Genomic DNA, 17,815 nt, shown 5'->3' on the forward strand with positions numbered 1-17,815 from the left:
AAAAAGTAACCGAATACGCTTGAAAATTTTTACTCGGGGGTTTTTTGGGTCGTTAAATACGAATTTGACATCAAATTTTTAAAATTCAAAATGGCGGACCCCAAATGGCGGACATAATCAAAATTTTTCAAACAACGGGCGGATTTGATTGAAACTTGTTATTTGGGGGTTTTTGGGGTCACTGATTATGAATCCGAAGTCTGATTTTAAAAATTCAAAATGGCGGATCCAATATGGCGGATAAATTTTTTTTAAAACGAACGAATTCGCTTGAAACTCGTTGCTCGGGGATTTTTGGAGTCGCTGATTATAAATCCAAAGTTGAATTTTAAACATTCAAAATAATGGATATAATATGGCGAGTAATTTGTTTAAAACAAATTATACATTGTAGACAAGTGTTGATCCTGCAGAAGCATTAGAATACCTTTTTATAAGTAGTTTCTTATTACTGTTTGAGATAAAGCAGTGATGTTTTAATATCCCTGGTACAGCTGGAGCCTTGTCAAATCTTTTTCTCAAGAACTTTTCAATTTTGTCGTGTTCTTTGCGACTATAAAATAATGTCGTTATATTTTCAAAATAATTCTGCCCCCATTCAACAAGTTTATTTGGAGTTAATATTGCATCAGCTGGCTTACATATGAGACTAATTCTCGCAGCTTCTCTTTTAAATAAAGCACCAATTCCATCCGAAGCACCTTTGCCGTGAGCTGTCGCATGAACATGCCATTCAGCGCTAACATTAAAATCATCTTGATGGTGAATTAAGTTCATCATCTGGAATTTATTTTTAAAATGTTGCTTTGCTCCATCACTGAAGTATATAATTTTCTTTACGTCGAAGCTCTTTTTTATGTGAGGAATCAACATTTTTTGGATAGTATATACAGCAGCTGTATCATGGCGCGTACTATCTGACAAAAATACAAGACTTTTATTTTATGCTCAACTTTTTGATTTTTTTGTAGTAATAAACGACAGGGAAAACTGTACATTGGTCGTTATTAAAATGAAAAGCCTGAGACGCATCTTGAACTTAGTTCATTGAGCATAAAAGTCTTGTATTTTTGTCAGATAGTACGCGCCATGATACAGCTGCTGCATATACTATCCAAAAAATGTTGATTCCTCACATAAAAAAGAGCTTCGACGTAAAGAAAATTACTCACGGAGGCCGAGATAGAGGGGGGGAGGGTGGTTATGGGCATATCTTTCGATGTGTCCAATGCCTTTAACTCCCTCCCCTGGACGGTGATCGGTGAAGCCCTAAGAGGCTTTGGGGTCCCCGACTATTTGATGGCGGTCGTCCGAGATTACTGCAAGGACAGAAGGCTCGCGTACACGGACCGGGACGGTGTCCCGAAGACCAGGTTGGTCGAGTGCGGTGTCCCGCGGCTGGGTTTTCGGGACCCCCCTCTCCGAGGGATGCTGGCTCTCGGGTTACGCGGACGATGTGTATCTGGGAGTCAGCGGGGAGGGATGGCGGGAGCTCTTCGGGCTGGCCAATGTGGCAGCGAATTGTGTGGTGCGCTCAATTAGGAGGCTGGGCCTGGAGGTGGCCCCGCAGAAGACGCAGGCGACGGTCTTTTACAATCGTCGTCGGCGGGGCGCTCCTCCGGAGGGGCTCAGTCTTCGCGTGGAAGGAGTCAGAGTCCCGACCACTCCGTACTTCACGTACTTAGGAGTATGGCTGGACGAGAGAAGGAGCTTCGGCGAGCACGTGGATCGCGTCGCCCCGAAGACCAAGAGGATGGCCAATAGTTTGGCAAGGATTTTGCCAAACATTGGTGGGGCGGGCGACCGCGTGCGTCGCCTCTATGTGGCGACGGTCCACTCGGTGCTGCTATACGCAGCACCGATATGGTGGAGAAAGGTGGACGCACACGTCCACCTTAATGGCAAAATGGCGGCCGCGCAACGGATTATCGCGCTGAGGGCCGCCAGAGCCTGTAGGACCGTCTCCCACATGGGGGCGCAACCCTCGCAGGAGTCCCTCCGATAAAACTCCTGGCCAAGTCGTACGCGGAAAGGTACGAGGCGGTCAGCGAGTTGAGGAGGGTGCGAGGGATAGACCTGCCGAGGGCTAGGAGGGCGCTGAAGCTCCGCGCCAAAGAGACCCTCCTCCAAGAATGGAAGGAGTATCTCGCGGAACCGCAGCACAAGTACGGGAGGAGGGTCATCGAGGCAGTCCAGCCAGTACTCGAGGAGTGGGTGGAGGGCGTCAAACAAAGGTTTGTCGCCTTCCACGCGGTGCAGGTAATAACGGGCCATGGGTGTTTTGGCGATTACCTGCACCGCATCGGGAAGGAGCGCACCGCACGCTGCCACTACTGCCCTGTGGCGGTGGACACGGCGCAGCACACCTTGAAGATTTGTCCGAGGTGGGAAGAGGAGCGCCGTGTCCTCAGGGCAGCAATAGGACAGGACCTGTCGCTCTCGGCGGTCATCGCAACGGTGGTCAGGCCGGGAGACGCGGGTAGAGAGGCATGGAGGAAGTTCGCCTCCTTCTGCGACAAGGTTATGTCGCGGAAGGAGGCGGACGAAAGAGTTAGGCGAGGGGAGGTTTCCCCTCCCTCGTCGTCGTTGGTCAGTGAGAGTGACAGCGATGGCGGGGGGGACTAATCTACAACCGGCCAGGGGGGGGGGGAGGGAGGAATTAGTTGTTCTGGCTTGGGGACGACTCCTCCCTACAGAAATGGCCGGGCACCTTCCCTTCCATAGAGTGTGGAGAAGGGGGGGGAGGGGAAGCAGGCCTCGGAGGAGGGTTTATAGCCAGCCCCGGGCGGCGGTCTCTCTCTCTTTCCGGAAGGGAAGGATGCGTAGGACGTAAGTCGAGGAGGGGGCGGCACGGGGGAGGACGTAAGGTCTCCCCCCTGCCGCCGATACTTGTGCTAAGCAGGTTGGCGGAGGAAGAAGGGGCGGACCGGCGAGGGCTCGGGCAGGATTCCCTACGGGGGTCCAGCCATAAGTGCTCTCCCCGGCCCGCGAGGGGGCGGTGGGGGGGCCGCGATCCTTGGGGGAGGGTTTATAGCTCTCCCCGGGGGGGGGGCGGTCCTCCTAGCCGCTGCCAACTAAAGGGGTATGAGGGAAGGGGGAGCGGGACCTCATTCAAGGGGGGCGATATTATGCCCCTGTTGCCCGCGACCTCCTCCTTCCCTCACTCGGGGGGCGGGCAAATGGTTGGGGGAACCATTTGTCCGCTGCTCTGCAATAAGAGCAACTCTGAAAGGGAGGGTGACGAACGAGGTGGTGGCACTCGTCCGTCACTAATTAGGTTAGGATCGCCTTAGGCGAGGTACGGGGGGGCCCACGGAAGGATCATTGCGTTTCCCGGGGTCCCCCCTGTGTCGTACAGTAAGGGTCACTCGCGGTGGTTTTAGCCGGTAGGCTACGGGTTCGTGCTTCTTTCGGGGGCGCGCGGGGGGGGCTTTGGTCTCCCACGCCGCTTTCCCCGTAATGGGGGGGCACGCCCGTGGAATCCGGCACTCCCCCGCCCTACCTCGGGGCGGGGGGTCTTTCCCTCCTCGGAGGGGCTACTGGTTGAAACCCGTGGGGCGCTCCCCGATCGGGGTCTTTGACCTCGTGACTGGTTGCCCCACGGGGATTCCAGTAGTTGAAGATTTCCACCGCGTAAAAAAAAAAAAAAAAAAAAGGCTGACGTCCTATCAGCGATGGAAGTCGGCAGGGTAGTGCTGGGCGTTAGCTTCGACGTGGCTAACGCCTTTAACTCCCTGCCATGGCCGATAATAAGGAGGGCGCTATTGTACCATGATGTCCCTCCTTATTTAGTGGCAGTCATCTATGACTACCTCCGGGACAGGAGGCTTCTGTATACCGACCACGACGGAATAGTGCAGGTCAGGTTGGTCGTGCGGGGGGTTCCACAGGGGTCAGTACTTGGCCCACTTCTGTGGAACCTGGGGTATGATTACCTCCTCCGGATCGCCCTCCTCCCGGGATGTTGGTTAAGCGGTTTCGCCGATGACACATTCCTGGGAGTAGAGGGCGATACTTGGGATGAGGCCCTAGCAAAGGCGAGAGTCGCAGTGAGGGCGGTGGTGGCTACGATGCGTGAGCTGGGCCTTAGGGTGGCCTCCCAGAAAACGCAGGCTGTTTTTCTATGACAAGTCTGCGGGGAGGCCGCCCGTGGCTCACATAGAAGTAGAGGACACCCGTATCTCCGTGGGGGCCAGTATGAAAGTACTGGGCCTCTGGCTGGATGGCTCCTGGGGCTTTGGCGAGCACTTCGCTCGCCTTACTCCCAGGGCCATGAGCGTGGCTAATAGTCTAGCTAGACTAATGCCTAACCTGGGAGGGGCAAGCGGTCGTGCTCGCCGCTTGTACGCCGCGACCGTGCAGGCCGTGACATTATACGGCGCCCCTGTGTGGGCGTCGGTAGCGGAGAGGTCGCAGCCGATTCGGGTGAAACTACGCCAAATCCAGCGGGTTGTGGCCCTCCGGGTGTCACGGTCGTACTGCACGGTCTCGCACCCGGCGGCGACGGTCCTGGCAGGGCTCCCCCCATTAATACTTGCAGCTCGGCAATATGCCGAAGTACACAGACGTGTAAGGGAGCTGCAAGTGGGGGGAGCAAACATTGACCTGCCCAGGGCACGTCTAGCTATTAAGCTCCAGGAGAAGATGGTCCTGGTGGAGAGGTGGGAAGAATACCTCGCAGACCCCACCTTATTCGGAAAGAGGACCATCGACGCCATCCGGCCCTGCCGGGCAGAATGGCTGGGCAGTCGGAGGTACGGATTGTCGTTTCGCTCTGTGCAGGTGCTTACCGGACACGGATGTTTCGGTAGGTACCTGTGCAGAATTGGGAGGGAAGCCACCGCAGCATGCCATCACTGCGACGAGGAGGACACGGCGCAGCACACGCTGGAGACATGTCCAGCGTGGGCAGAACAGCGCCGTGTCCTTCGGGGGGAGGTCGGCAACGACTTCTCCCTCCCGGCCATAGTGGCGGCTATGGTCGAGGACGAGACGAAGTGGCGGGCATTCCTGGCCTTTTGCGGCCAGGTAATGTCCGCCAAAGAGGAGGCGGAGAGAATCCGACGTGGGAAGGTAGATCCTCCCTAGGACGCGGATCCTCTCCTTCAGCCGTGATCTTGGCTGCGGGTCTTTTAAGGCCTGCTCTCCCCCTCGGGGGAAGCATCGCGGCTGAACGGGAGCGGGGAGCGAAACCCGCTCCAACAGATCAACCAGGCGGGCCATATGGTAGGCCCAGCCGACCCCCCCAAGGATACCCTGGGGAGCGAAACCGCTCTTTATTACAACGAGGCGTTGAGCCACACCTCCCTGCAAAGCACAGGGAAGAGTGGCGGGGTGGGTGGTGTCCACATCCCGCCACAAGATAAAAGGCTCCTTGAGCCAAGAGCTCAATAGCTCGTGAAGGAGCCCTTCTGGGCCTGGCGTCGGAGGGCGTTCCGGATGCAATTGTAATAAGTTCCCGGGCGCCCTCCACAGACGCAAAGATGGACACCCGTGGGGTTTTAGCCGGTAAGAGTCCGGCACTCCCCTCACTCCTCCTCCCAGAGGGTGAGGGGGTCCTCCCTCCAACACCAGAGGGACTACTGGTTGAAACCTGACCCTCGGGCCAGGGATTCCAGTAGATGTAGGATTTTCCCACGTTAAAAAAAAAAAAAAAAAAGGCTGGCGTCCCATGGCACGTATTTTCCGCGTAAAGCGTAACCGCGTAACCAATTAGAAGCGTTTCGCATGTTCGGTTACACATATTCGCGCTTCTGATTGGTTACGTGATACGCGTTACGCGTAAAATATCAGTTCATGTGACCGCACCCTTAGACTTGGTGTCCCATGGAGCGAATTACGCGAAAGCGAAATAAGCGGGTCGCCAATCACGGGACCGCTTCGACGAAATCTTTGAAATAGCTCTATCAGAACGATTTCGTGATTGGCGGTCCGCTGGTTCCGCTTCCGCGTAATCCGCTCCATGGGACGCCAGCCTTAGGTTGAAGTCCCATGGAGCCAGTGTACTGCGTATCGGCGTATGGCGAAATTTGGCCAATCACAGGCTTCGTTTTCGTTACGCCAACACAAACATCGGCTGTCCTATGGAGCCGATAGTGGACTACTTACACTTTCTCTATTTTTCTGTCTGTTTCTAAGTTTCTTTATTTGTTTCTCTGTCTATCTGTCCATATTTCTATCTACTTGTTAATTTCTCTATCTCTTTGTCTCCCCCCTCTCTCTCTCTCCTCGTTTTTCTATTTCTCTGTGTGTCTCTACCTCTTTGTCTGTTTCTTCGTCTCTTTGTATGTTTTTATGTTTCTCGAATCTGCTTTGCTGTCTCTCTATTTCTGTATCTTTTTGTCTGTCTCTTACTTTATCTATTTCTGTTTTTTTTTGTTTCTCAGCTGCCATGCTGTCGCTCTATCCCAAGTAGCAAAAAAATATTTTTTAAACGTTTTTAAAAACATTTTTAGTAATGAAAAAAAAAATTTAAAAAACGTTTAAATTAATGGGATAGATCCTTTTTTTCTTATTAAAAAAATATTTATTTTAATATTGTAAAAAATGTTTTTTTAACATTAAAAAAATGTGTTTTTAATATTAAATAAACGTTTGTTAACATTAAAAAATGTTTTTTTAACATTAAATAAATGTTTTATTAACATTAAACATTTTTTAAATGTATAAGAACGTTTATTTTAACAACTTTTTTGACAAAGAAACGTTTAAAGAACGTTCTTTTTCTTTATCTAGGAAAAGATAAAAACCGCTTTCCTAACTGTTTCTTTTGTATATTGGGTGTGCGTCCATCTGAAAAAACTGCTCTTTCAAGCCGGTCACCCATCCGAGTATAGTACCGCGCCCACGTTGCTTGACTTTGATGATCAAATGGACAAGTGACGATCCTCTGACGCTTCCTTCTTACCTGTAAGTATTTGTCTACAACATATCTTTAAAGTGTTAAAAAATCTTATGGGTCTTATGACGCGGAAGTTTTTTACGGAACGGCACATAATTTATAAAGCAAAACAATAGAAAAATTCAATTGAAACATCTCTTACAATTAAAAAATTAATATAAAATAATATTTAAAGTAAATATTAAATAAATATTAAATAAATGTTAAATAAATATTGTTTTCATATTATTATTGCAAATAAATAATTAATGTAAAAGAAATATTAAATTAATGTCGAATAAATGTTAAATAAATGTTTTTTAAAATTATTATTGCAAATGAAATATTAATGTAAAAAAAATATTATATAAACGTCAAATAAATATTTTCTCTAAATCACTATTTCAAATAAATAATCCATGTAAAATAAATATTTAATAAACATTAAATAAATATTATTTTTACAATGAATTGTACAATGTATAATTAATAAAAAATAAATATTAAAAAAACATTTAAAAAACATTGTCTGCTGCTTGGGATGTTTCTACCTCTTTGTTTCTCCGTTACTCTGCGTGTCACTTTGCGTGTCACTTTGCGTTTCTCAGTTATGTTATTATTATCGCTATGTCTGTCTATTTATCTTTCTGTGTTTCTGTTTTCCAGTCTGTTTCTCTGATTTCCCATTTGTCTATTTTTCTGTCTGTTTCCCTCTCTCTCTCTCTCTCCCTTTCTCTCCCTTCCTCTTCCTCTCTTCCTCACTCACTCTCTCTCTCTCTCTTGGTCTTTTCCTCTCCTTCTCTCTTTTCCTTCCCTTCTTCCTCTCCCTTTTTCTCTTTCTCTGTTATAATCTATAAATAACTTTAAAATTAATTTTTAGAACGAATAGAAATTCAAATGTATTCGAAATTTTAAATATTGATAATAAGCCGGAAACTGTATGTTTTTCTTCGAATGAAATGTTAAGTCAGTGGCACACGGTGCATGTTTTCCTACTGGATTGCTTGCGATCTAGTAAATTATAATTATTATAATTGCACCACTCAGCACTCAGGATTTCTAGTAATTTACTAGATCGCAAGCAATCCAGAAGGAAAACGTGCTCTGTGTGTCGCTGGCTTTAGAATCAGCCCAAATGGGAGATTCTACTGTGTAAGTTAAAATTTATATATATAATATTATAATATATAAATTTTGTTATAAAAGTTTCAACAAAATTTATGTTAAAAATTGTTTATAAATTATAATTAATTAAATCGATATATTACGGCCTGTATTACGAGCAGTTTTTAGGTGTTATTAAAGAAATTTACAATAACCGTGAGAATCAAATTTAATATTTGAAGCCAACGTTTCGACCTATTTGGTCTTCTTCAGGGCAGATGTTGTTACAATACATTTAATAAAAGCAAAATTAAAAATAAAGATAAAGTCCATTGAAGCTCACATAAGAACAATACAAAGTCATCGTCGGTGTTTCGACACGTAAACAAAGTCAGATCGATATCAAAATAACACTATCATTAAGAGTGCGCAATGTTCCGTTACAGATCACGTTATTATTGTAACACATATCTCCGAAAATCCGTTACCAATCTCGCTGAAACGCGCATAACTCCGCATCTCTGTTTTTCCCCATAACAGCAGTCCTCCGCAGGAAAGAATTGCATCTTTGCAGTGGTCCATTGTAAAATGCTACTAGTATTGGTTGTGTGCGTTGTCAGGGTTTGTCGTGAAGTTAGTCAGATTCTTGCTCGCGAGATCAAGCTTAGTGACAACTGCATTACAATTGAATATAGTTAGATTCTTGTCGTATATTATTTTGACGCAAATGCACTTACATAAGTGGTCCCGCTAGCAATTCCCGTGTTCTGTCAATCCTGTCTACAGATACAGATACAATGTGTCTCGTGCCGAGGATCTACTGCTACTGCGAGAGGGGAATATGATCGCTAATCGGGATCGCACAGTCACTGTTTGTTTTTAAACATAGATAGTTCGCTTAGAATGTCAAAGTAGGCCCTATCCAATCCCTCGGTATCTTTGTTCAAATTGATGCCATTGGATTGCTCTTTAATGTGGATCATCTCAGAGATGATTCTTTTGTGATAGTTGCCCTCATAATCTAAGATTCGTGTATCATCCCAGTTGAACGAATGTTTAAGAGAGGTGATGTGTTCCGATACTACCGAGTGCTTGGATGAGTCTAAGGTGACATTATACTTATGTTCCCTCAGTCTAGTATTTAATTTTCTTTTGGTCTGCCCCACGTATGACGCATCACAATTGTTACAGTATATTTTATAGACAACGTTATTGTTATTGAAATGAGTATTTCTATCCTTTTGGACCCTAATGATATTGTTGAGTTTGTTAATAATCCTATAACCTATGGATAGATTTGTCTTATTAATTGCTGCTGTAATAATCTCAGACGCAGATTTTAAATAAGGAAGGGCGATAAATCGCTTCCCCCCCCGTAATGTCACCATCACCGTCGTCCGTAATATTCTCACCCAGGGATTTTCTTTTGGTAAATTGTAACTTTTCTAATTCTCAAGTTAATTTGTCTAAATATTAAGTCTACTGGGTATCCATTTTCTAATAAGATGTCAACGATAAATGATAAGTTTTCATTGAAAAACCGTGGGTGAGATAACAGTATGGCTCTGTCCACGAAACTGTAAATCGTTCCTAGTTTTTGTTGTGCGGGGTGACTTGAGTGGAAGGACAAGCATCTTCCTGAAAAAGTTTTTTTGTGGAACCAATCTGTAATGATCTTATTATTACTAACGATTAATTTCAAATCTAAGAAGCTGAGTGCTCGTAATACAGGCCGTAATATATCGATTAGCTATTGCTTCTGACGAGCGTAGATTCTGTGACTTATAATTAATTAAATATTTTAACAAATATGTAAGAAGTCTTAAATTCCCTCTAATCAGAGTCTGGCCAACTTGCAGTTCTGGCAAAATTCTGCGAGAGAGGAGAATATACAATTACTATCGCTTTCTCTTTCTTTCTATTTTTATCTTTGTCTCTTTTTTATCTCTTTCTCTTTCTGTTTTTCTTATTTTTGCCAAGAAATGGCGAACTAATCAAAAGTTGCTACTGTATGGTCAGACTCTGATTAGAGGGACTCTAAGAAATTATATAGGGTAACTGGGGGGAATATGCCACTTGTTATGTTTAACAAAGCTACGGCTAGGAGAGAGCGCTGTTGTAAATACTGTGAAATTGTTAAAAATATTATATCTGACGTTTTGCCCAAGTTTTAATTACTTTCTATCAGTATATAACTTCTTAAATGAACCATCCAAAACTTATAATGTGGACGAAACTGGTCTTCAATTGAATAACGATTTGGGCAAAGTTATTGCAACTAAAGGGTCACGAGAAGTACATCATGTTACTTTAGCAGAAAAGGGGGAAACTATTAGTGTAATTGCTTGTTGTAATGCTGAAGGCAACTTTTTACCCCCCTATTGCATATTTAAAGGCAGAAGAAAAAGGCCTGAATTTGAAGACGACCATCCTCCTGGATCCCGTGTACAAATGGGAGAGACAAGTGCGTACGTAAATTGTCAACTATTCCTCGGCTGGCTCAAAAACCATTTTGTTCCACGTAAAGGAAATGGAAAGGTGCTGTTAATATTAAATGGTCATAGCTCGCATTGTTCTGACATTAATGTACTTGATTTTGCAGCCAAAAATGAAATAATTTTACTTTGCCTTCCAAGTTATACCACCCATTATTTACAACCATTAGACAAGTCATTTTTTAAACCTCTAAAAACATTTTGGCAAAAAGCAGTTACGAATTGGATCATTGGCCATCCTGGACGAAGACTAACTACTATAGATACCAATTTGGAGGTTTATTGTGTAACGCTTGGAGCCTTGCAGCAACTGTAAGTAACGGTACAGCAGGTTTCAAAGCTTGTGGAATATTTCCATATAATCCTAAGCAAATACAGAGCATGCATTTAGAATATCTAATGCTTTGGAAACACTGCAAAATACCTCTAATCAGTCAGAAAATAAAGAACCAGATGCGTTACTAAACGACCAACAGTTAATTGATGTCAGTGTCAGTCAATTAAATGAATCTCTTGTCCAATTCGAATTTGTTTACGATAAAACTTCTTCTAATGAACCGCCGGCAACATCGGTTAGCTGCCCTCTTGAGCAAGCAACAGTTCTCCTGCTACCACCAACTAGCAACATTCCTTTTAACAATATTGAGCTTACAACTGTTTCTACCTTGACAACTGCATCTACTTCTACTTCCTCTCTTACGACATTTGAAGAAATTGTACTTGTGCCAATACTTAAGAAGCCTAGATTCGAGCCACAAAAAAGAAACAACATGCTCAGGAGTTGACGTCACCACAAAATAGAGAAAAAGTACGGGAAAAGATATTAAAAAATAAAAATGCCACATTAAATAAAAATAAAAACAAAAGGAAAAGTTTGAAGAAAGTAAGAATCATTGAGAAGAAAAAGAAAGTGAAGAATGCCCATGATTCAGGGTCATTGGAAGAAGATAAATTCAATGATTCTGCCAGTAATATCGACGAGGATAACGATACGTACTGCGCTGTATGCAATGGATATTAATTATGCTAACGATGGTCTAAAATGTGATTGGATAATATCTAATTGTTGCAATAAATGGATTCATGGACTGCTCATCAAAAGCTTCATGCTGCAAAAAAAGTAGCTGACACAAGGTGTATAAGATTTATAAAATTTAAATTTTTAATAAAATATAAAGTTTATAAAGTTTTAAAATTTAAAAGGTTTGATAACTAACTGTTTGATAAACTAATAATGGATTTATATCTATTTGTAGGTATATTACCTTCGATGCTTGGATACAACAGGAGAGACTAGGATACAACATGCACTCTCTGAGATGATTTATCAGATATTATCTTCATGTAAAGTTTATTTATTCTTTTTTTAACGTGTATACTTTTTTTGGAATATTTTCTAAGAGGGTAAGGAAATGCATATCCTTCTCTTATATACGTTTTTAAAATTTATATTAATTTGAATTTTAAATGTTGTGCAATCAAACATTATAATATTGTTTAATTTCAAAATTTTATTTTAAAATTTTATTTTAAAAACTATTCGTATTGACTAATTTTCTAAACTATTTGTACCGTTTTTTGAATAAAATAACTTTTAAAGTTAAATTACTATAATACATGTTTATATATGTGGCATATTATCCCATACTATGTGGCATATTACCCACATGGGTGGGTAATATGCTATTTTGCAACATTTTTGTATTTCTTTCTTTTTAATAGTAAACAATCAAAATATTTTATTAAAACCATATATAAATAACAGATAAGAGAAGGAAAAATAAGACCAGTATGCAAAGATACTTCAAAAAGAAAGAGAAATAGGAAAAAAATCAAATTTTTCTTAAGTGTGGCATATTCCCCCGAGTTATCCTATGTATAATACACTTTAATAAATTTTTCAATGAATTGATTGATTATGTAAATAAAATAGTGGGGCCCAAAAATGTGTTGCCAAAGTTCAAAATTATAGATTGTTAAAATTTATGTTGAATAACAATAGCCGACATCAAATACAAGTAGTAGCATGGAACAAAGACATAGAAAATAGAATAGCAATTGGAAAGGTGGAACCCCACTTGAAACCTAATTATGTAAGTAAATTTTGGTATAAATGTATAAATTTAATATATAACAATATTAATTTATTTAGAATGTCATTATGTATAAATTAAGGTGTTGAAACTTTCACATACACACACGCATACACGCACGCACGAGAGAGATATGTAAATACAATCTTTTTTGTGTGATAAACGTTGGGTAATTTTAATGTCGGCAATATTGAAAAGTTCGCGATATCATATCTTCGCGAGTTATCCACAGAAATATAGATAAATTATAGATTTTTTTCAACGTCAGCTATAAGAATCTTTTATGTTTAGTAAAAGATCACATCTATATTCAGATGGCCGCCATTTTGTGAGAAATCAATATTATTAAAATCAGCTACGTCACGGACTAGTTTTTTAAATCATTTTGAGGAAAAAAGTTTTCATTTTTATTTTAGGTAAAATTTCAACTAATGAAGATATTCTGGTTACAGCGGAAGCTGTTTTAGAAAAAATCTCTTCGGAAATGGCTGTTACAGCCTTATTTTTATTAATTTTTAAATAAAACTTACAGAATCAATAATATTGGATGATTGCATAAGTTTGTGCCCGATTTTCATAGTTGGCATTAAGTTATTGCGTGGCTAAGTTCATATGGTTTCGTTTGGTAATTGTTGCCTGCACTGAATAGGTGACAGTGTCTTGTTTCACTTTAGCGTCAGGCATTGTTCAGATAAGTCCATTTGTGCATAAGAGAAATTATTAAATATGGAGAATGAAAAGGTGCATTTGCGGCATGTAATGCTATACGAATTTCGAAAAGGCGTGAGTGTTGGGACTGCACAAAAAAACATTCAGAGCGTTTATTTGGACCGTGCTCCTGCTCTCCGAACAGTCAAAAAGTGGTTTGGCAGATTTCGAAATGGTGATTTTAATATGGAAGATGGTAATATGGAAGATCAACCCCGCTCTGGACGGCCTTCTGTCATTGATGACGACATTGTGTGTGCCTTAGTGGAAGAAAATCCAAGGATCACAACTGAGGATATTGCTGAGAGGCTGAATCCATTGAAGTTTATCTTTAAATCGGGCACGAACTTATGCAATCATCCAATAGATAAAATAATAAATAAAAGTATATAGTTTGAGATGTACATAACGATTTTTCAATTAAACAAATTTTTTACTAAAAAAAATAGTCAAAAATTAATCTACTTTTCCTTGTCCTAGATGTATGTAGTCTCTTAAAAAAAATAATCTCTTCACTCTTCATAGTCATCATTAGATAGCAACAGACATCAATCAATACATATAGTATCAGACGCGACCACTCGAGGGCTCTGGTACTACCGCTTCCGTTCGCGTTCCCAAGATTTAAGAGATAAAATTCAATAGCCACATTTTTAGCAACAAAGTGCAACCATTAAACATCGGTCGAACGCAATTGGTTTTTACTTTTAAATTCAAGTTAGTCTCACACATTATATAAAAGCTCAACGATTTCCTATGTTAAATACGTTCGATAGCTCTGCTCCATTTGATTGGCTCTTAGATCCGTTAGCCTCGAATGTTACAAAATGGCAACTGAATCATTTCCGGTACGTTGAATAAGTCGTCAGTCGCCATGTAGTTCGCCATTGTGCCGGCTTTGCTACGTGACGCTCGTCATATATTTATCGTTTATTTAAACAATATACTGTGTTTGGGAAGGATTCTGAACGTGACGAACGAAAATCGAAGACATTCTCGTGTGAGACGGAATGCAATTCAAGTATTTGTTGATAATAATCGTAATAATCGTCTCTGTGTAACGAGAGACATTACGTAGAGAGTTACAGAACAGGCTTCTTCTTCTTCTTAATTTGTGGCACCTAATCCTTCACGGCTCAATTGACGACCATGAACCAGACAAAGTACAGAAGAGTTGGGGATACTTCGCACAGAGCAATGGTAAGCTGAAAATGCCTTGTAATAATTTAAGCACACAGATCGAAATCACGCTAGTGTTTCGATCGAGCTCGCAGATACCTTTGTAATAGCTTTTCAGGACCTCGTAACCAAATAATATTATAGAAAAGATTTTCTTTGTCATATTCAAGTTTAATCTGGGAACTGGCATCTGGGGGTTGATTATGTATCTTAAAAAGAGATGAAAATTACAAAAGTGAGGAAATTCATTAGAATATATAGAGTATCTATGAATAGTATTTATAGAAGTATTTTATGTCAAAATTTGGTAAATCTGTTCATTTTTGTAATTTTCCTTTTTTTAAGATACATGATCGATTTCCAAGGGTGATTTTTACATCCCAGTGTCGAGAAAACGAAGTTCATGTTACAATAATTTTTTTTATTGATTGAGAATTTATACGCTTTTTTTGTTAAGAAAGGGGGGAGTGGACCTTGCATAAATTCCCCTGTTTCGTGGTGACAGGACAGGGGTGAGATTTAGGGTCTCGATGGAAAGAGAACAGCGGAACGGAACTGAAATGGAATTACTCTGATTGGTTAGCCTCCCACCATATCTCTTTTCAATTATACTGTTCCGTTTCGCTATTTCTCTCTCCCTCGGGATGCATCCTTATACTCACTAATCTCTCCCCCACCCTTCGGTGATCTTTCTCAGGCATATGGGGTTTCGCCATGGCAACTGACATTTCCATTATTCCCGGGAAAGATCGATAGCGGCTCCAGGCAGCTGGCTCGCGCCCAGACCCTTTTTCGCACACCGCCGTGACTCTCCTACTTGTCAGGGCTTCGTGGCGGCACATAGGCGTACAACAGCAAAGCGTGCGGTCGTTCTACTTGCCGCTGACAGCAGAGTATAGGCTCTACGCTTCAGCACCGTTTTCAGGACTAGTTGCTTCGGCAGGTAAGTTTAACAACTTACTCTTTAACAACATACTCTTACCAGATTCCATGGTTTCCGCCCTGCTGCAATGTTTGACCCTTTGTTGCATAATGTCCCATATATCGTATCGTTGGATAGATCTTGAAAAAAGAAACATTCTTTATTGTATTTAAACATAATCGCGATATCTCCAACCGTTGAGAAACAACTGGAAAATTGAATGGTGATGATGTTGTCGTAATAATAACGGAGTTTTATATACGAAACGAGAAATATTACTTTTATTAAGCTTTAGAATGAGTGACCCCAAAAACATACGTTTTTAAGCCTATTTTGTGACCCTTGAAATTCGAATCAAATTGTATGCCAAACGATGCTATGACGGGACCCAAAAATATAGGATTTTTTTTTATATTTGACTTTTTTGTTAAAAAGTAACAAAAGTTTCTTCGATATTGGATCCGGATTTCATATTTGGTAAAACTCCACAATTAGGGTCTATACGAGAAATCAATTGGGAGGAGGTAAATTTTATGTATTCTTGCCTCCTGAATTCGAAACTGTTGATAAAATTTGGGGGTCGCTTATATTTTTTAAGATATCGTCATGAAAATCAAACAAATCCCCTTCCAGTTATATATGTTCTAAGGTATAGACAGTACACATGTAGGCGGGAAATGGGCTACTGTCTCTCTCCCGCAGGCAAGGGTGAGTGGGGGTAGACCTCAGTTTGCGTGGAAAGTTGAAAACCCGAAACGTATAATGATAGACCTCGATTCGCCCTATAAATATAGAGATGGGATGGGGCGAAGTGGACCTCGTTTTGCGTAAATGATTTTCTGGATAGCATTATGTTTTCCACGCAAAGCGAGGTCCATCCCACCCTACCCTATCTCTGCTTATAGGGCGAAACGAGGTATATCATTGTACGGTTCAGGTTTTCAACTCTCCAGACGAAACGAGGTCCACTTCCACCCACCCCTGCTTGCGGGGGAGAGGCGGTAGCCCAAAAACAAAAGTGAAGAAATTTATTAGAGTATTTATGATTTCATGTCGAAATCTAGTAAATCTGTTCACTTTTGTAATTTTCACTTTTTTAAAGATACGTGATCGACTTCCAAGAATGATTTGTATACCCCAGTGTCGAAAAAAACAAAGTTTATGTTACATATATAATATTTTTTTATTGATTGAGAATCTATACCCTTTTTTTGTTAAAGAAGAGGGAGGGTGAAAAACCTTGCATGAATTTCCTTATCTCATGGTAACAGGGGTATGTGAGATTTAGGGTGTGTCCCGTCGATGGAGAAAGAAACAGTGGAACGGAATTGAAACAGAATTACTCTGATAGCCTCCCACCATATCTATTTTCCATTACTGTTCTGTTCCGCTGTTTCTCTCTCCATCAGGATGCATCCCTATACTCACTAATCCCCCCCACTCCTCGGTGATTGTTTTTAGGCATATGGAGAAACGGCATGGCAACTGAAATTCCCATTACTCCCGGGAAAGATCGATAGCGGGGCTCCAGGCAGGCTCGCGCCCAGATCCTTCTGCGCACACCGCCGCGACTCTCCTACTTGTCAGGGCTTCATGGCGGCACGTAGACGTACAACGGCAATACGCACGGCTGTTCCACTCGCCGCTGACAGCAGAATATAGGCTTTACGCCTTTTTTAGGACTATATGTATAGTTGCTTCGGCAGGTGAGTTATTACATACTCCTTACTGGATTCTATGGCCACCGCCCCGCTGTCTTAACTCTTTGTTGCATAGTGTTCCATATATCGTATCGTTGAATAGATCTTGAAAAAAGAAACATTTTTTATTTGAATATAATCGTGATATCTCCAACCGTTGAGAGGAAACAACTGGAAAATTGAATGGTGCATGGTGGTGTCGTAATAATAACGGAGTTTCATATCCGAAACGAAAAATATTACTTTTATTAAGGTGTACAAAAAGTGATCCCCAAAACATACGTTTTTTAGCCTATTTTGTGGCCCTTAAAATTTGAATAAATTGCATGCCAAACGCTGCTATGGGATCTATAAAAAATATGTAGGTATATTTTAAATTTTTATTTATATTAGACGTTTTCGTTAAACAGTAATAAAAGTTTCTTCGATATTGGATCCAATTTTATATTTTTACATTTTTACTGGGGGTTGATTATGTATCTTGAAACGAAGTAAAAATTACAAAAAAGAACACCACCCCTGAGATCTAAAAATGATACTTAACTTTGGCAATTTATTTCAGGGAAATAATTTATTCAATCGAAAACCTATTATAAGAGCTTTATTATATGAATCTTAAAATGTAAAAAAAAATATTAAAATTTTTTATCTTATAAAATGGCGTCAATGGCGGTCTTGGCTACATCGGTGCTGAGCCTCTGCTTTAGATAGACGCTCTTGCGATGAAATCTGCC

At 41.5% G+C, this 17,815-nt stretch overlaps 1 protein-coding gene and 3 long non-coding RNA genes across 5 annotated transcripts in view; 3 read left to right on the forward strand and 1 right to left on the reverse strand.

Moving 5' to 3' along the window:
• The first annotated feature begins 1,203 nt into the window (after positions 1–1,203).
• LOC139778287 (uncharacterized) lies at positions 1,204–2,625 on the forward strand. The gene is made up of 3 exons (XM_071716169.1): positions 1,204–1,373; positions 1,543–1,790; positions 1,991–2,625. The coding sequence occupies exons 1-3, from the start codon at positions 1,204–1,206 to the stop codon at positions 2,623–2,625; spliced, it is 1,053 nt and encodes a 350-aa protein (XP_071572270.1).
• A 5,570-nt stretch (positions 2,626–8,195) lies between these two features.
• LOC139778293 (uncharacterized) lies at positions 8,196–8,805 on the reverse strand. Its single transcript, XR_011719537.1, has 2 exons — positions 8,722–8,805; positions 8,196–8,658 (listed from the first exon to the last, which is right to left on the reverse strand). It is a non-coding gene; the product is annotated as an uncharacterized lncRNA (long non-coding RNA).
• LOC139778292 (uncharacterized) lies at positions 8,652–12,093 on the forward strand. 2 transcript variants are annotated; one of them, XR_011719536.1, is made up of 3 exons: positions 8,652–9,091; positions 10,380–11,613; positions 11,736–12,093. It is a non-coding gene; the product is annotated as an uncharacterized lncRNA (long non-coding RNA). The 2 variants fall into 2 exon arrangements; XR_011719535.1 differs by having other exon boundaries at positions 8,652–11,613.
• A 3,168-nt stretch (positions 12,094–15,261) lies between these two features.
• Positions 15,262–17,815, forward strand: part of LOC139778301 (uncharacterized) — a 43,404-nt gene continuing 40,850 nt past the window's right edge. The window contains exons 1-2 of the long non-coding RNA XR_011719540.1: positions 15,262–15,402; positions 16,843–17,087. This is a non-coding gene — a long non-coding RNA (uncharacterized lncRNA). The remainder of the gene's footprint in view (positions 15,403–16,842; positions 17,088–17,815) is intronic.

This window comes from Temnothorax nylanderi, unplaced genomic scaffold, assembly GCF_030848795.1.
Source record: "Temnothorax nylanderi isolate EJ_2023f unplaced genomic scaffold, tnyl_v1.0 TNYL_tig0178_pilon, whole genome shotgun sequence".
NCBI classification, from domain to species: Eukaryota; Metazoa; Arthropoda; class Insecta; order Hymenoptera; family Formicidae; genus Temnothorax; species Temnothorax nylanderi.